At 59.2% G+C, this 25,721-nt stretch overlaps 1 protein-coding gene across 2 annotated transcripts in view; it reads right to left on the bottom strand.

The window, feature by feature from the left end:
* Positions 1–19,265, bottom strand: part of OLFM1 (olfactomedin 1) — a 38,592-nt gene extending 19,327 nt beyond the window's left edge. The window contains exons 1-2 of one of the 2 annotated variants that reach the window (XM_057725016.1): positions 18,879–19,265; positions 4,408–4,557 (exon numbers count right to left, since the gene is read on the bottom strand). In XM_057725016.1, coding sequence (XP_057580999.1) covers positions 4,408–4,557; positions 18,879–18,944 — 216 coding nt within the window. In that variant the 5' untranslated portion in view covers positions 18,945–19,265. Of the gene's footprint in view, positions 1–4,407; positions 4,558–6,530; positions 6,780–18,878 lie in introns of those variants that run through there. The other variant, XM_057725015.1, reaches the window with a different exon arrangement.
* Positions 19,266–25,721: the final 6,456 nt, after the last annotated feature.

Genomic DNA, 25,721 nt, shown 5'->3' with positions numbered 1-25,721 from the left:
CTTCTGGGACCTGTTCTTACGACCAGGGGTGCAGGGACCTCTGGTTCCCCATTGGTCATAGCTCCAGGCATATGGCTTTGGGTGATATTTTTCTTTTTTGAGGGGGGCAGGTGATTATTTCTAGTCTCTCTATTCTGCAGGATGAAATCAGTCAGGCAGGCATAAACACCAACAGAGATGAACAGCGTGGCTAGGCTTCCCCACCTCCAGGCACACGTCTCTTTCCCCCTAAATCTCTGTGGCTGTCTCGCTGGGAGTGCTGAGCGCGTACTCGGGAAGCAGGGGCTGGTCTCCCTGATTCTGCATCTTGCAGGCTGTCCCTCGGGTCCCTCAGTCCCACAGGTGGATGACTGCAAACCTGTGCATTCAGAACAGTCACCCAGCAAATGAAGAATCGCGGGTCTACATCTTTACAGGCAGATCTGGATCGAGTCTAGCCTCAAGATGAAACTCTAAATATTCAACAGGGTTGCAGAGAGCTAAAAAGAAAAACAGTTTCAGTGCAGCCCCCTGCCAGTGCATTTTGTTTTCAGGAAACTGGCTGGTGCTTCCGTGCCAATGCCTCTGGGGTGGCGGGGAGGTAGGAGGAGGCTCGGGGTTGCCGAAGGGCCGTTTGGGTCATTTTCTCAGAATGGAATCCAATTACTAGAGGGAAGATACCTCCAAAACTGCAAAATCTTCATTTCTGATTTTTTTTGCTGAATTTGCAAATAACCTCCCTTTTCGGACCTAAATCATTTGGTGTGAGGCTTAGCTTTACCTGGTCAGTAAAAGAAGAGGTGATAGTGTGGTTTGCACTTCTCAAGGTATGTCCTCCACCCCCACCCCCTCCCCTGCAAATAATATAAAAGAGAAAGACCAACCTAAAGGCTTCTCAGCAGGAGAAAAACTGATACCACTCAACGCGGGATCCTATGGCTTCTTATTGGAACGTAACGCACCCGTATTCAGTTTAAAAATTGACGTTTGTAAAATACAGTGTGTGGTGACTCTGACTTGCTCTGATCCTTTCTCTTTCGATGTTTAGAGGAAACTGAGATATATTTGCTCTATTACATCAGGGCTTTCGGTCCCCACTCAACAGTTTGTTCTGTCACTTTCAATAACCGCGGATGGACTTCTTTTGAGAAAAGCTGTGTTTCCTTTATCCTTCCAGGCCCAGCCCAAATGCCACCTCCTCCAGTGAGGCTTCCCTGAGCAGCCAAGCCAGAAGTGGCCGCACACTACGTGGAAACACCATCACTTTGTTGGCACCATGCCTGCCCAGCAGTGACCCACACCCCTGTCTCCACCGCCTCGCTGGACAACAGAGGGAGGGGGTCGGGCCCCCTGTGAGCCAGCGCCAGGCCCAGCACCTAATGCGCGGCCATAGGGCAGGAAGAAGGAACAAAAATGGCAGCTCCACTCGAGACCCCTCCTCCCCGTCCTAGGGGGATTCTTGATGCGACAGCAAAACCCACAAGCCTGCCGACTAAAATCTGCTAAGCAGAAGCTGCTGGACCCTCTCTGGCTTCAGCCTGGCCCTTTGGCAGGGCCACACAGGGTCCTCTGGGCTACCCATCTGCCACCGAAAGATGCTTTTAACAAACTTAAAGGTTTTAAAATTAAAATTAAAATTTAGGAAACACATTTTAAAGATGCCAAGCTACTCCTTCACCTTAACAGACCCCTCCTATGGTCCTTCCCAGGCTGGATGACCTCCTCCCCATCCGGCCGATCAGAAAGCAGTTGATCGAGCCCCAGGGGGGAGTCAGGCTCCTGGATCTTCTCGGATTTGGTCTAGAGGCCCCGCTTCTGAGCACATCCATTCTCTTACCCGAGGAGAGGACAGGACGTGTCTCCCCGCCCGCCCCCCAGAAGCCAACTGAGGAGTTCAAGGTCACACGGCTACCAAAGGCACAGTCCCCCCCTCCCCCCCGCCCTACCCAAGGTGACAGGAGGTGCGGAGGGGGGAGGGGCAGCAGCAACCCCCACGGCAGACACGGCTGGCCTGGAGGGGACCGAGGGGACCACTGATCGCTAATACTTATGGGACGTTTCCTCTGTTCCAGGCACTGTGCTGGGCCAGCTGTGTTATGGCTCTCACTTGATCCTTACAAAACCCTGGGAAGGGGCGCTATTTTGAGTCTTATTTTATGCAGAAGGAGACCAAAGGCTCAGAGAAGTTAAGTGACTTCACTCCTGTCACACAGCAGACAGCCACCATGCAGGGCCTGGACCGACTTTCAAATTCTGGGCCACGAGCTTCTTCAAAGAGAACACAGCCTGAGGCCTCTGCCCGCCTTCTGCCGAGGAGGGCCTCAGCCCTAATGTGGGGTGGGGGGGGGGTTCTCGCGAGACACTGGTGCCAGGCTCCTCCCAAGACTGCAGCCCAGTTCAAATCAGCACCTGCGGGCATGGGGCCCAAGGCTCCACCTTTGGAAGCGTCTCAGGTGGGTTTTGACGGGGACGCCAGGCTAGAGACGCAGGCACAACTGGGACCCCAGCCCCACGGACGGAACAAATGCTCAGACGATGCCCGGTGCCCGGGGAGAAGGAGAGAGGAGAGGCTGGGAGGGAGCGCAGGAGGCACAGCCACGCCCCCCAACACCCCCCACCCCCACGCAGCAGCCAGGCCCCCTTCACAGCCAACGGCTCTGCCCCGAGAACACAGTGCCCACGAGGGTGTAAAACTGGCTTTCAATTTTGAAGCGGTAACGCTGCGGGGCACAGAGGCAGGCAGGGGCCTCCAAGGCCTGTGCTCCCAGGGCACAGAGCTTCTGCAGCTGAGCACGGTGGCCTCCCAAGGGCCTGAGGGGCTGACCCCAGCCGCCCGAGGCCCCTCCGAGCTCCACCGCCCGCCTCTACAATGATGCATAATTAAAGCCCAATTAGGCTTTGGTCTAGTTTGGTGTTAATAAATGTTTGTGGAACCTGTTACATGCATTTTTCTTTAATTCTTTGAAAGCGATTTACTGGGGTGGCTGAAGATGGAAGACCAAAGAACGCACGGGTCCCCGGAAGGGAGCCAGGCCGCGGCTTCTCCTCGTCCTCCTCTTGCCCCGGGGGCAGGGGTCCCTCCCCAGGCCCCCTCCAGGCGGCAGAGCCAGAGCAGCCCCAGGAGTCCCTCCCCCGCTCTCCCTGCTGATTTCAGGAATGGGACCTGCTTTACCAGAACGCGTGTGAGGGTCTGTGGATGAGCTGGACTCCGCCCAGCTGCCAGGCCTTCCCTGGTGCCCCCCCCAGTGCAGGCCCCCCCCCGCGCTCTGCAGCCGACGGGGAAGTCACGGCTCTCCTGGGGTGTGTGGTGTCTGTGTGTGTCAGTGAGCGTGTGTGTGTGTGAGGTGTGTGTGGTGTGTGAGGTGTGTGTACGTGTGGGGTGTGAGTGGTGACTATGTGCACACGTATTTGTGTGCGTGGTCTGCGTGTATTTGTGTGTGCAGTGACACATGGTGAATGCACGTGTGACGTGTGTCGTGTCTGTGTGCCTGCGCGTACGTGGGCATGTGCGTGTGGTGTGTGAGGTGTGGCCCCCTCCCTCAGGGTGTGAAGGGTCCTGATGTAAAACACGCTCCCTCCCTGGGGAGGGTGGTGAAGGCAGCAGAAGGGCTGCCCGTTTCTCCTTCTCCCCTGAGTAACCAACACCCAGGACGCCCCACGCTCAGATTATCTGAGACCCCAGGGTTCCCGGGCAGAAGGTTCTAGCAGCGCCAGACTTCGTGGGGGTGGAGGATGCCAGGCCAGGTGGGAGGCCGGGCCCTGGTTTGAGAGCTGGCTTCCTGCTAACCAGCTGTTCACCATGGAACAGTCAGTCCACCTCCTTGGACCCAGATTTCCACTTCTTGAAATGGGGTGGAAATCTTACCGCCTTCACCTGGCTCTTGTGAAGGTCAAGTGAAATAACAGATTCAATCTGCACCTGCTGCTCCCAGGTGGGTTACAAAGGTGATCACTGAACCTGCTTTTGCACCGGGAAGGCATCCACGGGCGTGAACGCCAGCCTGGCTGTGGCTTGGTCCAACCACTCAGAAGCAGGAAAGAGATCCCACGCGGCGGCCCTGCTACTGGCTCCAAGGGAGCTGTCCCAGGTGCCGCTGGGCCACAGCTCTGAGCCTTGTGGACCACAAGCTGTGGGCGTGGCCCAGACAAGGCCTGTGGGAGAGAAGCCCCGCCTGCCCCCTCGCTATGCCCACGTGGCTCCCACTGGAGCATCTCGCTGCCTCCTCCTGGGCAGCCCTGGGGGCGTCTCCATCCCTCCCTCCCTCCATTCGTCCATTTCATTCATTCACCAATTTTCCCAGTGGGCCATGCCAGGGAAGCGTGAGGCCCTGGAGCTGGGATGGACCCTGCAGGCTAGCCACGCCTAGCTGCCGGCACAGGCACACACGCACTTGCACACACACAAGCGCACACCCTGCAGAGACTTACCTTCTCCAGTAGCTGCCTCAGCTGTTTCGTGCGGGCATCCCGTGAACACATGGTCTGCTGGGGGGCGACCACCGTGCAGATACACCTGCCCTCGCTGTCCTGGGCAGAGCTGTACACTTGCCAGCTCTCCTCAGGGTTGGTGGGCAGCACCTGGAGGGGGGCAGATGGGGTGAGGGAGAGGGAGAGAGAGAAAGTGAGACCAGAAAGCAGTGCACCAGGGATGGCCATCCACGTCCAGCCCCCGGGAAAGGGCAGAAAGAAGTGGTCCAAAGACGTGTGTTGACCGTGGGGAGGTACACATGGGGAGGAACACAGACAGTCTCCCATCAGGCTCCCCAGGGCTGGAAGGGAGTCAAAAAGGTACGACTCTTTAAACATTTTTTTAATGCAAGGGGGGCTTTGCATTTAGGGGATGTTTGTAATTTTGGCATCTGACCCAACTGACAGGTTAGGTGGAAGGGAGGGGTGACCGGAGGCTGCAAGCTGTTTGAGGAGCAAAGCAGGAAAGCCAGTGGCGGGTTGACTCACAGCAGCATGTAATTGAGAAATAAGATCTCCTTCTCCCGTAAGGCTAAGGCATAAGGCGAGCAGGGGAGGCTGGCGCAGCCTCGCTCCGCTCGCTCCCTGATGCTGGAGAGGCGGCACCCGCGGTAACAGCCGGGATCCAGCAGCCTATTAGCCCAGAGCTGCCACGACCCCAAGCCCCGGCAGTGTTCCCGCTGGCAGCCAGATGAGGCTGCCCGAGAAGACACTGGGCTTCAACTCCGCACAGGCTGCCACCCACGAGCCACTTGGCAGATGTCACCAAGTTGCTGGTGACATGTTGTGCAGGGGTCACACCCAACCTCAGTCCCAAGGTGTGCTCAAGGACTGTCACGGAACCAAAGCTGCACATGCCTGCTGACGTGGTGACATGGCTGGTGTCACCTTGCAGCCCAGGCCAGGTGATCCCACCCGCCAGGTACCTGGGCAGACAGACACTAGTGTCCGAAAACACCCCCTGCAGCCTGCCCGGTGGCCTCAGGTCACCTCCCTGCTATTTTTAGCGTGGGGATGGGGAGGAGAAGTCGGGTGGAGGGAATCCACAGTAGACACATTTCATTTCATTCACTTCCAACCCCAGGAGCTCAGGACCCAGAGGCAGGAACAAAGTCATTAGGAAGAAAACGGTGCATGCAATTCTTGAAAGCGGAGGTGAGGTGAACCCATGACGGTCTTAGAAGGGGTCACCGGGAGACCTCCTCCCAGGGCACGGCGCCCTTGACAGCCAAAAGGGAGCGGGAGAGGAGCCGCGTGTCCTTCACCTCTCCTTTCCGCTTAGAGGGAGTGGGCCTGGGGCGCGCCCTTTCCTCCGCCCGCCGGTGGCCGCCCCGGGGGCTTCCGGCTCAGTCTCCGCTCCCGCCGCCACCTACATCAGCCCAGCCCAGAGGCAGCCCTGGCCGCACCCCCTCCAAAGGGAATCGAGAGCGGAGGGGAAGCGTTCAGGGAGGCAGGGTGGGAGGGGGCGCGGAGGGCGAGGGGCGAGCTCCGCAGCTGTGGCTCCCCGCCCCGCCTGGCCCCTCTGCACCCTCCGCGGCCGGCGGGGACCCCGCGGGCCTCCGCATGGGGACGGGGAGAGGAAGGAGCCTTGGGACTTGGAGTGCAAGCGCTCCCGAGCCCGCCCGCCGGAGCCCCACTCCGGCCGGTCCAGTCCGGCTTTTGCAAAGTGGGGCGGGCTCCGCCCCGAGCCCAGGCTGGAGCCAGCCGGACCAGGGTCCACGGCGTCTCCACCCCTTACTTGCTGAGTGACCTTGGACACGTCTCCGGGACCCTGCCTCAGTTTCCTAACCTCATCAGCACAGGACTTCTTAGTTGAATGAGGACTTCCAAGCCTGAGTCCCCGGGCAGGCTCCCCCGGCCCCGCGAGGGCACCGGGCGTAGCAGGGAGCGCCACACAGCGGGGACCGCGGCCGGCGGAGTGGCCGCGGCGGGGGGCGTGGGGGGCAGGGTCTGCACCGCAGCGCGCGGGAGCCGCCTGGGCCGCCGCGTCCCCGTGCCCCGCGCCCCGCGCGCCGCCCGCCGGGGCTGGGGACCGGGAGGGGGCGGGCAGCGGGCCCCGCCGGGCGGGCGGCGCGCGCACTTACGCCGGTGCTGCGGTCGAGCGTCCCGCCGCTGGCCGCCGAGAGCCTGGTGGTGTTGAGGCCCACCAGCGAGGGCAGCGTCTGGGACAGCCAGTTGGTGATCATGGCCATGCTGCTCAGTACAAGCCCGATCTTCAGCAGCGGCACCGACATCGCGCCTGGAATGCCTCCTGCGCCCGCGCCGCGCCGGCGCCGGCTCCGCGCCCCGGGCAGCCTTCAGGCGGCGGGCACCGCGGCGGGCAGGGGCGCCCGGCCGTGTCCCCGCGCCCCCTCGGCCCGCCGCCCGCCCGCCGCCGTCGCCGCCGCCACGGACCCGCGCGTCCCGGCCATGGCCGCGCCGCCCCGGGCGCCCGGGAGAGGGGCCGCCCCGCCGCTGCCCACGGTCCGCTGCCGCGCGCCCGCCCGCCGCCGCCGCCGGGAAGGGCCGCCGGCTCCGGCTCCGGCTCGCGCTCTGAGCGCCGCGCGGGCTGCGCGCGGGGGCCGCGGCCGGGAGGCGGGGACACGGCCGGGCGGCGGCGACGCAATCTGCCCAGGAAATGGGTGGATTTTTCCTCTCCACTCCGGCTCCCCGCCGCCCCCTGGCTGCTGGCAGCGAGGTCTGCAGAGCCCCGTGGCCGAGGCGTAGGGAGGGGGTGGCCCGGGAGGAAAGACAGACCACCGCCCCCCAAGTCATCAAAATCCTCCCACGCAGAGGGCGGCGGCTGTAGCGCCCGGGGCTGGCCGCCGCCCGTCCACCCTCCAGGCCGCCGGCCAGCGAGGCCCGGGCACCTCTCTGAGACCCACGCCCCGGCCTAGGTCTCGCTCCGCCCCGCTGCTGGGGACCTGCTTCCTCCAGCCCGGCAGCCCCTTGAAACCCAGCAGAGAGGGTGAACTCTCGGCCGGCTCCGAAAGCAGCCCGTGGTGGGGGTCTCCAGTCCCGGTGCTGGGGGAGGGGGGTGGGGAAAGCGGATGGGCCCTTCTGGGAGCCCCGGGAGGCCCGGAGCCCTCAGGCCTTTGCTGGCAGCTGGGGCACTGCCCAGTGTGGGCTCCAGGGTCTGGGAGGGAGGGGTGTGGGCGGGCAGCAGGGGTGCAGGAGCCGGGTATGCGTTTGGGGCTCAGGGCTCCCTGCAGGGTTGCTAAAGCAGCCCCACCCATGATGAGTGTGGTGCAGGTGGGGCCCTGGTCAGGGACCTGGGGTCTGTGACTGGGAGGAAGGGGTGGGTGCCCTCACTGGCTCTCCCCCGCGAGGTGGGGGGTGGGGGTGTCCTGGTGCCTAGGCAGAGGGGCAGGGCAGGCTGGCACAAGTCCCCAGCCCTCAGCAGCATCAGCACCAGGACACGTGTAAGTCTCCTTGGAAGCGCCGGCCTGACTGGGTCAAACATCTTACTAGGGCTTTAGAATTTGCAGGAGGTGTCTCACGGGAGGTGAATGGCGCTTCCTCCTGGCCTCCCATTAAGCCTTCCCAGCCGTTTGGGAAGGTGAGAACCCCCACATCACTCACTGCACTCTTCTCTGCCAGGTGAAAATTAATCTCCCTTCCTGGGTGGGCGTTGAAGGGCAGAGTCTGGAGGAAGGAGCTGGCTTTCCCGGCATCCACCTAAGATGGACCCCACCTTCCAGGGCTCCACTCTCTGCTCCGTCCCCCTGTGTGGAGGGGACTCAGTAACAGCCAGGATGGTCCTGGCCTGAGCACGGGTGTGAGACCCCTAAGCTGACAAGGCGCCTCTGGTTTGTTTTCCTGGTTAACGCTCAGGTCTGTGGCGGCCTCCGGGTTGGAAGCAGCCAATTTCAACAGTTGGGGAAGGGCGCCATCTCCCAGCACCCGTGGGTACGGCAGGCTCTGCGTGTCCCCTCGGCTCGAGTCCCGCCCGCCGGACATGGGGGGCAGCAGTCCCCACACTCTGCCTCCTTTCTCCTTCAGTGAACGTTTAACACAGATTGAGGGCCGCAAGCCGTGCCAACCCAAATCACTCACACCAGCTTCCCACTGCAGAAAGACACGGACCACTTATTTTGTTAGAGCAACTTCAAATTCAACCCCATCCAGTCTCCAAAGCCTCACACCATCCATCTCAGAGCTGAAGATATTTACTGATCACCTACTATGTGCAAGACGTGGGGTGCAGTGTGCTGCAGACGCCAGATGAAAACCACGACACGAGGTACTGCCTTGCCGTAAACCCCGGGACAGAAGCAGCACCAATGCAGATTCCGGGCACCGTGCGTGAACGCAAACTGCGCTACAACCAACCAAGCACACGCAGCGACAGGAGAGGCATCTCAGGGTGGTCACTCCATGTGCAGACTCTGGGGCCAGACAGCCTGGGTTTGAGCGCCGGTTCTGCCCCTTACTGACTGAGATCCTGGTCAAGGTAATTAGCCCTTCTGTGTCTCGGTTTCCCCATCCGTAAGAGGGGTTTACTAACAGCAGGGTGTGTGAGGCTTCAGTGAATCAGTGCAGGAGCAGACATGGCAGCCAGGAGAGGTGCCCATCCTCATCATCCCTGCTTTTCAGAAAAACAAAGGTGCTCGGAGGGGACCCTGAGCTGAGTGACCAGTGCGTGAGCCTGTGACAGGGCTGGGATTCGATGCCCCCACACACCTCCGCCACCTCTCCTAAGAGCTGCTTTTGGCTGAAGACCGCCCATGAGGATGCTGTCGATACAGACACACAAACGCGGAAGAGGTATTGCTGGATGTGAAAACAGCTCCCAACACCCCGCACTATGTTCTAGAAAGGTGAGCTCCACGTGAGCAGATACAGACAATTAAAAAAAAAAAAATCTCTCCTGATCTTGAAGAACTTCTGATCTGATTTCATGGCAGTAATGTCCCATGGGATTTACAATTGGTACTCTCAATTAGAAGAGTGCCAACCTGGCTGGGCTGCTCAGCGGACGAAATGAAATCCAGGTCATTTGTGCTGATGAAGCCAAGTTCTGCTCCAAAGACCTGCTGGAGACTAGACCACCCAAGGGTTGAGGGGCTACCTTCAGCTGCCCCAGCCCAGGACTCTCCCAGATGCTCCAGGGGACAGGAAATTAGGGCCAGCCTGGAAATATGAAACCCCCTTATCATATTTCTCCTGAGCTTGCAGTCCTGATGGGGAGCTTGAAAGGGTTTATGCCATCCCCTAAAGCATGGCTGAGAAGCAGTCTTTTCAAAAGCTTTGGGTTACTCACACCGGGCTTGCCAAATGTGGGCTGCACCTTGGAATTCCTACAGCTCCCTGGGAAGTAAGCTGACCCCAAGAGGGCAAAGCATTGGGAGGGATGGGAGGAAAAGCTGACTCACCCACTCGGATGCCTTTAAATCCTAGCCATCATCTCATTACCTGTCAGTTCTCTACAGAGAACTGAATAGACGCACTCTTCTCGCCCCTCCCTCCCAGATGGAGTGTGTGGACCGGAATCGGGTGTGCGGTGGATACAGCCTGCTCCCCACCCAGCTGGGATCCTGCACCCCTATTGTTCTGACGTGCACCCCTGCTGCTTGGACCTGCACCTGTGCTTCTGTCACCTACATCTGTGCTGCTCTAACCACTGGGAGGTTCAAGGTAAGTCACTTCCAACTCATCTCATCCCAGACTAAAGTCCTCACCAGTGTCTGGAATCTGTGATTCGGTAGGAAAGAGGAATGCTTTTAATGCATTTGAAAGAGTCATCCGAGAAGCCTCAAGCAAGTGTAATTTGATTTAGAAGCTACGCAGTATTTCCAAAAGCAAACTGTGGCTTGTCGAAGGATGAAGGCATTTGGATTAAAGGGTTCATGGCATCGGCCAACACCAAGTGTTCTGTGGAAGGAATTTAAATCCCGGTTTCCACACAGTTTCCCTTGAAGCTGGGGCTCACTTATATTTGCAACACTGAACAACCACCATCATACTGATTGAGCAGGTACCGCGCCCCAGACACCCTCAAACTGAGTGTGTGACTCACGTAACCCTTACAGCCTCCCTGGGGGAGTGCCAATGCCGGCTCGGCTTTACAGAGGAGGCATTTGGGGCTTAGAAAGATGACAAGACCTGTCCAAGGTCACATGGTGAGTCTGCTTTCCCAGGGCCAAGCTCAAAGACATGGTCCACCTCTGCCCTGCAGATGCCATGGTGTTTCGGGCTGTCTGAGACCACCAACTGAACAGTGGACATTTATCACTCACAGTTCTGGAACCGGACACCCGAGACCAAGGCGCCGGCCTGGTCACGTTCTGGTGAGGGCCCTCCTGGCTGTGTCCTCACGTGGTAGGAGGGACGAGGGTCTCTCTGGAGCCTCGCTAAGAGGGACTGATCCCATTCAGGAGGGCAGAGCACCTCCCGAAAGCCCCTTCTCCTCGTGCCATCCTCTTTGGGGGGTAAGATTTCAGCATGTGCAATTTGGAGGGGACACAAACATTCAAACGGTGAAATCTCTTGAGGTGCAGGAGTAGCAGGATCTGCATGGCCACAGGCGCCGCCAGCTGCACAATTCCACGGGCCACGGTGGCCCAGACACTGCGGCCTGAGCGCTCCTGGGCTTTGGTCAGCTACGCCCGAGGGAGGGCTGTAAGCTCTCCCCTCCCCTTGCCTCCTCCATTCCTGCAGGGCCTGGGGGCTGGGTCATCTGTCGAGCTGCCCTACACCGGCCAGGGTTCTGTCCTCACGCCAGCCCATTCCAGCCTTGACCTTGGTGGGGTCTGTGCAAATTCACCAGCACACATGCAAACAAGGACGCCAACCTCCACAGCCCTGGGCTTCACAGCCCTGCAAATGAGGACTGACGTTACGTAAGCGTGAAAGCATCCTCCTGCCTACAGCCCTGTCCTTCTCATGAGGGACGGCTTGGCTAGCTGGGCTGCAGCGCTACAAACAAAGCCCCACCACAGCCGCTGGGCGAGTGGCAAGCACATCTGATCGTCTCCATTCCAGGGACAGAAAACTGAGGTCCACGGGGCGGGGCGGGGCGGGGGCGGGGGAGGGGCCTGCTGGGGCCGGGGCCAGTCCCCCATGCTCCTTGGCAGAGAGACATCCGCAAAGGACAGAGTTTGGATGCCCTTTTGCTGTTTAAGAATATGCATATTTCCCTCAAGCTGTTTGCATATAGCTGGGGAGGGGGGAGGCAAGGAGAAGGAGGGGAGAGAGAAGTGGGAGGAAAGAGACCAGAAAGAAAGGGAGGGAGGAGACAAAGGGGGGGCCACGGAGCGACTCCGCTCCCTCTGCCCTGCATGGGCCCTTCCTTTTACTTTCCTGCTGGAGGAAGAATAGCCTTGGAGCCGAGGAAGGACCTGGTCTCCGCCGGACACCTTGGGAGGATCCCACTGGTATCCGGAACCTTCTCTCACAGCAGCCATGGGAGACCGCCGTGGGCCGTCCTTCCTCTACTCCTCACTCCGGCTCAAGCTCCCTCTCTGCTGTCAGGACATATGACCCTTCAGACCCCCAAGACAGGGCGCCACCTCCCCGAGGGAGAGCGCTCTGCCGACAGACAGCCGTCCCTGAGAGGCGGCCACAGCTGCCCTCCGTCCTGGCGCTTTGTCCAGCCAGAGAGCTGGCTGCCCGAGGCCCACCCTGGCCTCCTTCCACACCCTCTGCTCAGCTCCAGAAAGTTCCATGCTCCTTTCATAAACCTTGCCTCAGACTGTCAGGTGCAGTCAGTGGGAGGGAGGCCACAGCCCCAACAGAAATGGGGTCCAGCTCTGGGAAAGGCACGCTGAAGAGCAGGACAGGAGAGTTCAGCGGGCACCTGGTGCTCTGGGCTGAGCGCCTGGCTCCGGGGGCCCCAGGCGGGTTTACGTTCCCTGCTTTCCAGGTGAGGGAGCTCGCCGTAACTCATGGAGGACCGTCTGGTTTCTACTGAATAAGGAACCGATGCTGACACGAATTAGAAGGTGGTGTTGCCGTAAATGCATCTGAGAGTCAGCTCTGGGGTCCAGCTGGGAAGGCAGGAAACACCCCAGAGTGTAACACTCGCTCAGAGCGGAGGACTGGGTGCTGCTCGATTCCAGGGGCTTCTACGTGGCCTCTACAGGAGCACACACACCGCTCTCAACACATCAGCAGCATCTCAGACCAACGAGGACCCTCTGCCTGTGGAGCCCAGACACGGCCTCAGAAACCTCGGCCCCCCTGCCAATGGCTGGTGCTGACTCCGCAGCAATCCCGAGTTGCTTGTAGGGCGACTCGACCAAGGCCCTCTCCCCAGGGGCCACGCACCACTGATTCCACCTGTGCAGAGTCAACAGGACAAGATTCAGGGGCTGCGCGGGTGGGGGCGGGGCACAGGCGCCCACCCACCTGAGAGCAGGAGTGTTTACCATCCTGAGAGTACTTTTCTTCGAGTCCTGCTACGCTGTCAGATTTACAACCAGCACCCTTGGGTGACGAGTTATTTATAATATTTATGAATATACCTCTATTCTTTCTTTGACCCTCAGACCCCCAAAGCATCACTTGAAGCAAGTGGGAGTGACTTTCTTTCCAGTGCCACCCGTGAGAGCCACGTGCACCTGGGGACTTTTAGGCTGGGAGGGTTAAGCTCCAGAGGGTGTCCTGTGTGCTCACTACACGACCGCATGGAACCGCGCTGCCCTAGGTGAGCGTCTCCAAGGCGAGAGCTTCTGATGCGGCAAAGCCTGGGGTTCAGCATCTTCCCTCCCTTCTCTCCCCTGCACTCCTCAACCCAGACTCTTCCTCGTCGCCCACCCTCTTATTGACTGTCTGATTTGAAATGTCATTGAACCCTATGTCAGGAACACCCAGGCCAAGCCCCCACTGCCGAGACCAGGGCTAGGAGTTGGGGAAGACCACATCTTCTAAACACTGCTCGAGAGTGAGGAAGCCCCCGTCGCCCACTGTCACCTACGTGTTTGTCATGGGACTGAATCTGGGTACAGAAGAAAGCGACACCATTAGCAAGGAGGAGCCCTCTTCACTGTAGCTGTGCTGTCCTCCCCCATAATTATAAATTACGCCAAATGTAACAAACGGTGTAACCAGGACCGAAGGCGCGTGGGGCGGCTGGGAGACTTAGATGCTACATCCGCTAAGAAGGTCCGTGTCCTTTTTCTTCCTGGATCTCAGTTGCCAAGCAGATGCTGGGAGATTCGAGGGATGCGGGGATCCCTACATGAACCACCCCACCTTTAGGCTGGAGGGCACTGAGAGGAGGGACCCAGTGTGCCCTCGAAGGCGCCCTCCAGCTCCTGGGGTGAAGCGGCTTGTCCAGCTCACCCAGCCTCAGTGGCAGGAAGCAGACCACCTCTGAGGGGTCGGACACCCCCAGGCTCTTCCCCTTCAAAAAGCCAAGCTCCGAGTTCACAGCAGCCCGAGCACTGGGCCATACACTTAGAGACACAGCTCTCAAACACGGGCTGCCGTGACAGCGCCAGACGCCCCCTTTCTTACTGGTTCTCAGTGGTGTTGAACCATTTCTCTACTTTTTATTCTTCCATCTCCATCTTAACAAGAACATGAACTCGGGTGTCAGACAGACCCGGGGCTGCATCTGGGGTCCGTCACCTACTTGCTGGGCCACTGGGCAGGTTACTGACCACCTGCCGTCCCCCGAGCCTCGGTGTCCTCATTTCGAGACCAAGGACCATAACACAGGGTCGCTGGGGCGGCTTCTACTCGACCCAGATTAAGCTCCTGGGGAGGGGAGCGGAGTTTGACAGTCGATGACACTTGAGAAATATTAACCCTCATAACTGGTTTTCTCCCTAGTGCTTTAAGCTCCTGGCCCGTTTCTGAAGTGTAATAATCTGAAGAAATGAAGAGACGTGCATTTTCCTGCTCCATTTTCTCCCCCCAACCTGAGGCACCGTGGGGATGACCTCACGGCTGCTGCCTCCGGAGGCAGAGAACATCTACAGGGCACCTCTCAGAGCCACAAACTGGCTCCTGTGCCCGGGCAGCCCCGCTCACAGCTGCCGTGCGTCTCATTCAGTTTAGCCAGTAATTAGTTTCGTATCACTTTACACGGGGATGTTAATACTGATTACAGGGCCTGATAACTTTGGTAATGAGTACAACCTGAGGCAGAAAATTACCTTTCTTTTTACTGGGGAGGCTGAAGGCAGTGGGGCGGGGAGCAAATTGCTTCTGGCGGTGAAGCAGCTGCCTGTGCTGAGGATGTACAGCTCCTGGCCCCCACCCCCGTGCCACAGAGCCTTCTCGCCCAAAAACGGGAGCACCTCTCTCGTGTGGGGCCGTTTGTGTGTCTGGAGACCCTCCGGCCAGCCCCCGAGGCAGTGACCGACCTCAGTGCAAAGACAGAATCAATCCCACGTTTTCTGAGCCCGCTGGCTTAGGAAAAGACCCCAATTGTCCTGAACCCCCGAACACCCTGGACCATGAACACTCCAGCAGCCAGGGCACATGTGGACTGAGAGCTGGGGCAGATGAGGGGCTGGGGCAGGTGGACTCGACATCATTGGGGTCATTGGGTTCAAGTTTTGATTCAAGCAGGTGACAGAATTCATGCTTCCGTCTGCATGGACAGTCTCATTCTTGTTCAGTTTGTTCAGGGCAATGGGTTGGGGGTCTTCCACTCTGGCTGAATCTAAGGAGGAGAGAACAGACTTGAAGAGGTGGGATGCTAAGGGGTTAACTTCACGCCAGCCCCTCTGTGACACCTGCCTGTCTGGACACAGTACCCATCACCTCCCCACCTCTTACCCCCGCAGTCCACTCACACCTCTTCTCAGGTGCGGAGACCTGCACACGGGTAACCAAGCTCAGGACCAGCCTACAACAGTCGCTCTGTAATGCCTGAGGGCACACGACAGCCCCGGTACCGGGTGGCATGGGAGGGTGCCCTGTGTTCATTCACAGCTGGAGCCGCCACCCACCCCAAGCGGTCGTCATGTCATTAAGAAAGGTCATGCCTGGCCTGGGGACTGATGAGAAGGGGTGTGCATCACTCCCGCGGTGACACAAATCCCTCAGCCCTCCTCTGCTGGACTCCAGACACGAGAGCCGAGGTTCTGGGCCCTTCTTCATGCCGCGGCCTCTGTGTGCAGCCCCCACTCTGCCCACCTGTTCTTTCCCAGCTTCCTTGCCGGCTCACCCAGGTGCAAGCTTGGACCCTGCACACATGGCACCCCTTGGTCCTCAGCTCCCTCCAGCTGGATCCCAGAGCCCTCATGCCTCAAACAAATAGATGTTGCAGAGCCTCAGGTCTCCCCACTAAGCACGAGGGCCTGGATGCCAGACTCCCAAGCTTGGGCTCAGCATTGCCAGCCCAGGTGTGACTGAGTCAAGCCCGACCAGCTGGCATCTGAGAGCTGCGTGTGGCAGGAAAGGAGGACAGAGCCAGAGGGGGGGTTTTTTGGGGGGCCGACAACTTCAAGCATCACCTAGCTTCGTCTCCCTCCGTTTTAAAACGGTAGACGTTCAGGCTGAAGCTCAGAGCCTTTCTCAAGGTCACCAGACTGGGCTGGTGGGATGGGGAAGGGGAAGGGCAGCCGGGTCCAAGGTCATTGTCACACAGCTGCCCTCCCCTTTCATGCCATCACACACAGGGGATGATGTGCTTCTCTCAAGGGAAGGCGAGCTGGGCCAGGGTGGGTGGGGCTCGGGCAGCCGCAGCACTGCCCCACCTCCCCCAAGACGGAGCGATCAACTCCTCTCCTGCATCTTGTGGGGAAGCTCCGAGGGTGTTTCTCAAGGAGCTTGAAATGCCAGCCTTTTATTGAAAATCACAGAACTAGAGCCAGTCAAGCATCTCTCCGTCTGGGGACAGAGTTCATCTGGGCCCACAAGCCTCGCGCGTAGTAGGTTATCCATCACTAGCTGGCTCTGATTGAGCGGCTCATCGTAAGTGTGTTGTTGGGAGAACAGATGGCCGGCCATGTGCTGTGCACGCCCCCCCTCCCTGCCCGTCTGCCTGAATCCTTCAAGCAGAGCTCGTGAAGTGCAGGTAAAACCCATACGGCTCTGACTTGTTCCCATTTGGTCGGGTCCTAATGTATAAACGCAGTGGCCCTGGAACCTCGCGACACGTCCCCTGGAAGGGCCCGAGACGGAGGGTGCGGCTGTGGGAGAGGGCAAGGGTGGAGGGGAGACGGACACAGCTCCGTCACCACTGCTCTGCTCTCCTTTTCCCGCAGCCCAGAGGCATGTCACTCCTCACGCGTGTCGGTAGCATTGCTCCTGATGCCACGCAGTGTGGATGCCTAGGGTCGAATCACTTTGGGATCAAGAAGGCAAGGATCTTGGGCAGGGCTGTCCCCCAAGTAGCTCTGAGATTCAGAGCAGCCCAGCCCTGCACCCACTCCCACTGCCAATCTTAGCCCCCGCCTTAGAGGTCACTGATAAAGAGGCACCTGGCCTGACCTCAAAGAAGCCACCCGGGCGGGACCAGGGTCGCTGGGATCTCTGGAGCTGGTGGCCAAGCCGGCTACTCTCTGACCCCTTCACAGACGGGAACTTGTTGAGAGATTTTTGCCACGTGAGCCTCTTCTCCAAAATGCCACCACGATTAGGGCTATTGGGCTTCCAAGGGAAGATGTGGAAAGCATAGCCTCACATGCAGGCCGGGGGAGGGGAGGGCCCTACCTCCCAGCTGCGTTGAGGTAGATGGTCCCCTGAGATAGCCCATAGCTCAGCTTCAGAAAGAGGAACCTTCCAAAGAAAAGAGCCTCTTTTCCCTTCCTGGCTGCGGAGGACCATGGGCTCGGGGAGCTGACCAGGGTCCTGAAGGGGATGGTGTGGCTGCAGGTGTGTGGACAGGGGCTGGCCACACTCAGACGGCCGGCACCATCAGCGTGGACGGGCGACGGCTCTCACCACTGAGACAAGGCTTCCGATGGAAGCTGAACCAAAAGTTTCTTCCAAGAACAGGGGACCTTTAAAAAGGCTAAGACACGAACCTCAGGAGGAAGGCGGGGAACAGAGGCTCGGAGAGCCTGGAGGTGAGGAGGCCAGCAGGGCTGGAGGGCCCGAGGCAGACACTTCCAGGGCCACCCAGACAAGCCATCTCTTTCTGAGGTGTCTAAAGAAGCCGCATGCTGCCTGGCTCCTTTCTGCCACGTGTGCCCGTGTCTGTGGGGTGCGAGTGTGTATGCACGTGTATACACACGGTGTCCGTTCACGGGGCACGAGGCCGGCTCTCGGCCAGGCCCTCCCCACAGCCAAGGAAACTTCTCTCCCGGAGCCCCTGCAGAACCTCTCTGCAGGGCCTGGCTGACTGTCTGCGTGGCTCCTGCAGGGTCTCTGAGGGTAGGTGGGACGACAGACCCTCCAGATGCTGGGCTGGGGCTGCACTTCCCGGCAGAGCCAGGGAGCCGGCAAGGGCTTCAAGGCAAAACAAGGGAAGCTTATTCCAGAGCCTTCTCTCCTGTGAGCCACCTCTTGCTCTATCTTCTCTCTTTGTTTCCTTTTTTATTCTGAGAGGGAGGGAGGCACGGAGGGAGGGAGGGAGGGAGGGAGGGAGGGAGGGTCGGGGCAGATGGCTCTTGGGGCCAAGGTGCTGGCAGCCCATCCACCTCCTGGGCTTGCAGCTCCAAAGGACCAGCATCCCCCAGCTCGGACGGTGGCACAGTGGCACAAACCAAAGGGCGTTTTAATGTCACTCTGAGCAGCCTGGCTCCCAAAGCTGGCAGGCTCTTCTCAGCACCCTGGTGCCAAAGCAACAGCCCCAGCCCGGCGCTCCCAGACAGCCCTGGGAGGAGACTCCCAGAACTGCCAGCTCTGAAATACATTTTTAAAATGGAGAACACCAGCCGGAGACAGGCTTTCTATTGATACATTGTTCAGGGCTGACGAGCCCACTTAAAATGCTCCGCGGTCCCCACACACGCTTGCCACTCACACTTCATGCCGCGCATGTGGCCACAACCCACCCTACCCCCAACCCTCCACACAGAGCCCACAATGTACCCAGCCCCAGACACACCGCCTGCCCTCCCGGGTCTGGTCTCCAAGGCATCATTCCCACCGCCGGCTCGGGGAGCCCCAAGGGCAGCATTACAGCCAAAGGCAGGGATGCAGGATGCTCCAGGAGAGGGATGAGGGGGTGGGAGTTAGGTCAGATCCACCTCTGGAAAGGCCAGGGGCTTGGACATCCTGCCCTGTCTTCCTCCCAGACCACAAAAGCGGCCAAATGGCCCCCTCATGCTGCCCTCTGAACTTCTCAGCAGGGAGCCGGCAGCCAGGGACCCAGGAGGGAGACTTCGGGGCTGGGGGTCCTGGGGGACACGGCGGAGTCCCGGCTCAGCCTGCGCTCCTTCCTCCGCCCCAGGCGCGGCCGGCCCCCTGGCCCCCTCCCCAGGCCCGCGGCGGGGCGCGCGGGCAGGCGGGGCCGGGCTGCGCGGCGCTGCTCCCCGACTTTGCCGGGCTCCCCGGGCCGGGCGGGCGCCTGGCACGCAGGGGAGGAAAATGGCGTTGGCTGCACGTACTTGAGTGAGTTCAGTGGCCATCAGGATGAGGAAGAGGAGGCTGAGGAGCTTCCGGGCCGGGTGCATGTCTCGCGGCCGCCTCCAACGTCCCGGGTGCGGGAGCCCTGGGTGCTCGGCGGCCGGCGGCTGCGTGGACGCGGACGCGCTCCCGGCTGTGCTGGCTCCGCGGCGGCGGCCGGCCGTGTCCCCGCGCCTTCAGCACCCGGAGCAGGTCTGCTGCGCGGAGCCTGGGCTCTGCATCGCGAGCGCGTCGAGCGGCTCGGCGGGCGCGGGGCTGGGCGGGCCGCCCCGCGGCCCCTCCTCGGCCCCTCCTCCCCGCGGTCCCGCGCCCGCACAGCTCGCGCGCGCGGCTGGGCGGCCCCGCTGCCAAAAGTTTGCGGGGAGGGGGCGGGGCGGGGTGGCGCAGAGGCCCCGCGCGCCACGCTCACGCGCGGGAGTGGGGAGGGCGGCGGCGGCGGCGGGGAGGCAGGCCGGGACAGGATGTGACATCAAAAAGGCGGGGGAAATTTAACTCGGAGAGAAACTTCCACCCAGGCTGGCCGAGGCGGCGACCGGGCTCCAAGGCCCCTGGCGGCTGGGAGCGGGTCGCAGGGGCCTCCCGGCGCCGGGGACCCGGCCCCCCTTGGACTCAACCGTGGACTCAGAGTGGGGAGGGGGGAACGACAGCTGCGGGCAGCACCTGGGGTGCGGGCCCGGGATGGAAAGGCTTGACATCTCCGGAGGTGACCTTAGAGGCCACCCTTTAATGAGATAAACTGAGGCTCAGAGCCAGGCGGGATGATTGGGGGAGGTGGGGGGGGGGGGGCTCAGAGCTAGAAAGTGGGTCATCTGGCACTGACAGGTCTTTTTCCCGTCCTTCTGGGGTGGCTAGCAGGAGGGCGAAGAGGGAATAGACATTGTGTGCTGGGGCTTCTGTCTCGTCGTGCTTGGACTTAGGGACAAATTGACTTAATGAATGCATTCTCAGAACAGAACTCCTTTGTATGTAAGGGACTAACTGTAATTGTGTGATTTTTAAAACAAAAACAATTCTTGCTACACTTAGATCTTAGCTGTCAGTCCACCTGAAGTAATCAACACAGCCTTCCTCCCCGGCCATAAAACAAAACCCCGAGACCGGGTCACATCCCAGCTCTGTGACCGTGGCACCCACTGTCCTGAGCCTCTGTGCTCTCCTGCCCTGCAGCTGTCCCAGCGCGGGATCACGGAGGGAGAGGGAGAGACTGGGTGGAGCCCGGGGTCTGCACAGCTCTCTCAGCTGCTTCCTCATCCTTCTTTCAGGTTTATAAATGCGTTTACCCATTCCTGCCCTTGGTCTTGTCAACAGCCTGTGAGACATGCAGCACCACCTCATTCAACCCCTTTCTACGGGAGTGGACGTGAGGCCCCGAAAGCCACTCCCAGGAAGGGCCAGGGCCAGGCACCAGCCCCCCCAGGTCCAAATGCAGCGTCTTTCACGGGTCATCCAGAGCCCAGAGGCCACGAGGCTGACAAAAAGCTCTCTCTCATTGGAGGAGAGGGAGCACTCACAGGTCAATCAGACAGGGGAGGGGCAGAGAGAAAAGAGCCCCCACGGCTGCACCTCACCTTTCCTTCCATCTCATCTCAGACCTTCAGTGTCGACCTGGCCTGAGGGCATCTCACCAGGAACTCTCTCTGCTTAAACAGCTCCAGAGCTGGAAGCTCACTCCTTACCAGAAAGCCCAGCCCACCCTGGCTTCCCTGGTTGTAGCTCTGTCCCCTGGCTCAGAGGACAGAGTTCCTCCAAGGCAGAGCCCCCTCAAGGCCCGGGTGGATGCTGACGGGGCAGCAGTTGGCATCCCATCCTTGCTCTGGAACCTCCTGCTTTAGTGACCCGATGTGAGCTCTGCCTCCAGGCTCCAGCTGCCCCATCTGTGATGTAAGACGTCTGGACTACCTCACCCCTGGCCGCTCTGCATTCTGTGATTATTGGGTCTGGAGCCTCTGGCTGCTAGATATTTCCTTTATAGAGTTTATTTTCCAGAGACTAAACCGTAAACACCAGGAAAGAGGTAAGAGAGATGTTTCTAGATACCTATTACCAGCTTCGCTTCTCAGAAAACAGAGGTGCTTAGGGATTTCTCGCCCCAAATAGGGGATTTAAGTGGATATTGTGGCCCCCAGGAGAAGCTCCCTGGGGTCTAAGACTTGGGTCTGGGCTGGGAGTACATGTGAAAGGAGAGCGTGGGGGTGACACAGAGGGGGGAAGGGAGAAGGTACATCTCCTCACCAGCTGGAGGGTGATCTCCAGGCCTGGGGGTAAGACAGCAGGCTGGGCTCGGGGGGTCTGGGAGCCCGCTGCATGCTCCTAGGCTCCCGGTTCAGCGAAGGCATCTTGGGTGGGCAGAGTTGTGTCTCCGCTTCCATGTGAACACGTGTGCACACAACCCCGTGCAGACCCACAGGCCCGTGCTGCCCACCCGCATGCGTGCACGTGAGCCACGAGCACAGGACAGACCCTCACCCACACACCCCGCCTGGCACAGAAGCCCCAGTGCGCAGTGTCTGCTCCCTCTTCGCCCTCTTGCTAGCCACCCCAGAAGCACAGGAAAAAGACCCGTCAGTGCCAGATGATCCACTTTCCAGCTCTGGACCCACCCCCCTCAACACCACCCCCTCCCCCCATCATCCCTCCTGGGTCTGAGCCTCAGTCTATCTTATTAAAAGGCGACCTCTAAGGTCACCTCCCTGAGATAGCAAGCCTTTCCAAACAAAGTCAGTCTGGGTACCCAACGAACACAATCCGTTACGTAGTGCTGTGCTGTGATAGGTTTACCATACTTTTCACACAAATAATACATAAAAAACAAAGACAGGACATAAAGAAAACATTTTTAATCTTCCAGTCCAGGACCTTGGAAAGTACAGTAGTCCATTACAACAGCTGGCACACGGGGCTGGCATGGAGTGAACAGGCAAGAAGAGTTACTGACTGGAGGAGGGAGAGGAGGTGGGAGGTGGTAGAGCTGAAGGATTGTCAGCACTAGGAGACGGAGGGCCAGCTGCAGTGTCCCTCACGCCTGCATGCACGTTCGCATCTTTGAAAGTTCGCAACTTGAAGGTTCATGTGCAGGGGCCTTACTGTATATGGAGGAATTCCATTTCTGGGCTGATACTCCAAGAAGTTGGCAGTAGGGCTTCCTAGGTGGCGCAGTGGTAGAGAATTCGCCTGCCAGTGCAGGGGACATGGGTTCAATCCCTGCTCCAGGAAGATCCCACATGCCGCGGAGCAACTAAGCCCGTGCACCACAACTACTGAGCCTGCACTTTAGAGCCCGTGAGCCACAACTATTGAGCCCACATGCTGCAACGACTGAAGCCCATGCGCCTAGAGCCCGTGCTCTGCAACAAGAGAAGCCACGGCAATGAGGAGCCCGCGCACCACAACAAAGAGTAGCCCCCACTCACCGCAACTAAAAAGAAAGCCCACGCACAGCAAAAAAGACCCAACACAGCCAATAAAATAAATAAATAAATATAATTAATTAATTAATTAAAAAAAAAGTTGGCAGTAGATTCTCACAGAGATGTTTGCAAACCAATACTCATAGCAGTGTTACCCACAATGGCAAAAAATGGAAGCCCGAGTCTGTGGACAGATGAATGACTAAACAAAATGTAGTATGTCCATATAATGGAGTATTCAGCCTTCAAAAGCAAGAAGATGCTGACACAGCCTTCTAGGATAAAAACTGAGGATGTTATGCTGTATAAAATGAGCCAGTCCCCAAAGGACACGTATTGTATGGTTTCCATGTAAATGAGGTATCTATAATAGGCAAGCTGACAGACCTGGAAGTTGACTAGAAGTTACCAGGGACTGAGGGGAGGATGGATGAGGAGTAACTACCTGATGGTACGGAATTTCTCTTCGGGGTGACAAAAAGTTTGGAAATAGCGGTGATAGTTGCACAAGATGGGAAATGTCATTAATGCCACTGAATTATATTTAAAATGGTTAAAATTGTACTCAATATATTTATGCATTTTACTATATTTAATTTTTTACCACAATTAAAATAATAACGATATGTCAAAACCATTGAATTATGTACTGTCAGTGGGTGAAGTGGATGGTCTGAATTATATCTTAAGAAAGTTGTTTTAAAAAGTTACACAGACTCATTATTTTATTGCTTTAAAAATTAACATACAAAGAAGAATGTAGCAACAGCACAAAAGCCCACTGCCCAGAATAAGCCGCGTTGTGACCGGGTGGTCGTGATACAGATGTTTCTCCACGCGTGTGTGCAGAGCAAGTCCCAGGAAGACGTGTCAGACAGTGTCCCCTAAAACCAAATCTGACCCCTGGCCGTGGGGGGGTCACCCTGTCACACCCACCCCTTCTGTGGTGGTGTGGGTGAGGCAGCCCCCACCTGCCAGCTGTGGGCAGCGAGGCAGCCGCAGCCCTGGGAAATGCCCAGGAGGTGCCAGGCTCACAGGCTGGAGGCAGAGGACAGATGAACAGGCGCTGATGGGAGGGCCTATCACCGCCACGCGCTTTGCAACGTGGAGATCTTAGCTTGTCCTTGAACTTGACAGAGGATGGGAAAACGAAGGCAAACTGAAGACACTGCTAACTAAAAGCTCGTTTATCTTCACGGCACAAGCTACAAACTCCTGGAAGGACCCTGTCATACGGAGGGAGAAACGTCTGCGTGGACCCTTCCCTGTCTGAGGGTGGGCAGGCCTCTGCCTCAGGCCTCTGTCCTGCCCATGTCGGCCACATCATGCTCTGAAAGATGGGGCAATGTTCCCCTCCCCTTCCTCTGAACCCCCTCTTCTGTCTCTGCTTTTTCAGTGCTTATATTATTTTACATTATCAGGGTTTATCACATTCATTCACGCGTGCCACCCAAGTCCCCTCGTTTCATGATCCTTGTTCTGGGCCCAGTGCCCATCCTCGACCCCCCGGCAGCCCTTCCTGAGTTCTTTGCTCCCATTCACTGTTTTGGGGTTGGCCAGAGTCAGGGTGCAAGGTGGCCACAGCCCCTGGGGCGGCCACACCTCTCTGCTGACCAGTTTAGATGCCCGTCTTTCTTCTCACCCGCCGGCTTCCCCACCTGGGAGACCTTGAAGCCCCCAGAGCAGCGGCTCCAGGTAGACTCAGGGGTGGGGCTCCGTCTGAGCAGCGGCGGCTGGGGCAGCCTCTTGTCCCTCCGTGCCAGCCCCAAGCCCCTGCAGCTGGTACAGCAGGTCCCGGTCGCCCCAGCCCCTCTCCTGCTGTCCTGATGGAACTCAGGCCAGGGCTCAGAAGGATCCGAGTTCCTGCCGAGACTCCTCAGGACACCGGCCAAGCCACATCAATGTGCGTTGGGCTCCTTTAACTGGGGCCTCTTTCCAGGCTCATTAGAATGTGACAGAGCGGTTGCCAAGGCAACGGCACTACCTCTCCCCTCTCCTCCCAGCACATTTGCTAGCAAGTGGGGCCCAACCCAGAGAGTTGAGTTGTCCGGCCTCCGGTGCCCAGAGCCGGTGGGCTGCCCGCTGCCCCTTCCTCCAGGCGTTGCACCCAGCCCCACCCCCCATCCGGGCCTCCACCCTCCCTTCTCAGCCTCCCTCGATGTCCTCTGTCCTTGTGGAACTGACTCTCGTGAGTGGCAGGTGTTGACTGAGACCCACTGTGCGACAGGCCTGGCCACACGGAGGCCGTCTCCGGGCTGCGGGCACCGGCCGGGAGATGGCCACGGGCTCCCACCCATGAGGACCCCAGCTGCCCTCCCTCGTCGGCATGGGGGCGTCTTGCAGCCGGGGCAGCAGGCTTCTAACCTGGGGGAGTTGCCCGGGGAGGAAAGGTGGCCGGTCCTGGATGTGATGCGCTGTCACGGAGGAAGGGGCGAGCACGGCAGCAGAGGCCACAGCACTGACACCTTTCTCATCCCTGCTGTGCCCGGCCCGTGCTGAGGGCTTATACATCTTCTCTAACGAAACCCCCAGGCCTTGTGGGAGGTGAGGCTCATTCTGCAGGTGTTCATCCAGGAGCCAGCGGCACGGAGACCCCCATTCTCCTGGCTGCAACGCCCATAACCCTCCCCCGCAGCCTCTCCTTCCCCTGTGCAGCGGGGCTTCCAGGAACCATCCTTGGAGCCACTCTGGGCCCTCAGCCCCCCGGCCTTCCCCAGCCTCCCCGCCCCCAGACGGCTCCTGTGACCATGCAGATGGTCGTGAACCCATGCCCTCCCCCCAAGGGCGCCTGGGTGTTCCCAGGAGTCCTGCCTCAGACCCCTCCCCAGCTCCGACTTCCTATCTGCTCTCACACTCGTGGTCCGCTCCCCCCACACACTGCATTGAACATCGGGGCAACCACCAGGAGACCCCAGTCCCGGCACTGTGCCCCCTCTGTCCCAGGGGACTGTGGGCCTGTTAATGCCGCCCTTCCCCACACGTGTCTGCTCCTCCCCCCGGGACCATTTCCACCAGCCGTTTTCTCCGCTCTTATTAAGGACACCTCCTTCCCTTTCTTCCCTCCACCGTCACCCCACCTCTCTGCTCCCCTTTCCGGAAACGAGGTCTTCACTCGCTGCGCTCTGCCTGGTCTCTCCTGAGCCTCCTGCTCCAAACTGCCGTGGTCCAGCTCAAATCGCCAAACCCAGCTGTCAAAAACGAGTCTTTATCTCACTTGAAAACACCAGCGGCCCCCAGTGAGTTTGCGCTCCCTCCTCCCTGGAGCCGCTCCTTCCTCTGGACCTGGCAGGCCCCTCCCCGTGGCCCTCCCAGGCCCTCTGCGGTCCTCACCATCCTCCTGCCTCCTGAAGGTCTCTGCCAGGTGCTTCCTCGGGGCCCCGACACCAACCACATCTCTGCGCTGTCCTCCGTTTGCAT

Source organism: Hippopotamus amphibius, chromosome 2, assembly GCF_030028045.1.
Source record: "Hippopotamus amphibius kiboko isolate mHipAmp2 chromosome 2, mHipAmp2.hap2, whole genome shotgun sequence".
Lineage (NCBI taxonomy): Eukaryota > Metazoa > Chordata > Mammalia > Artiodactyla > Hippopotamidae > Hippopotamus > Hippopotamus amphibius.
This window is presented reverse-complemented; position numbering and strand designations above follow the sequence as displayed.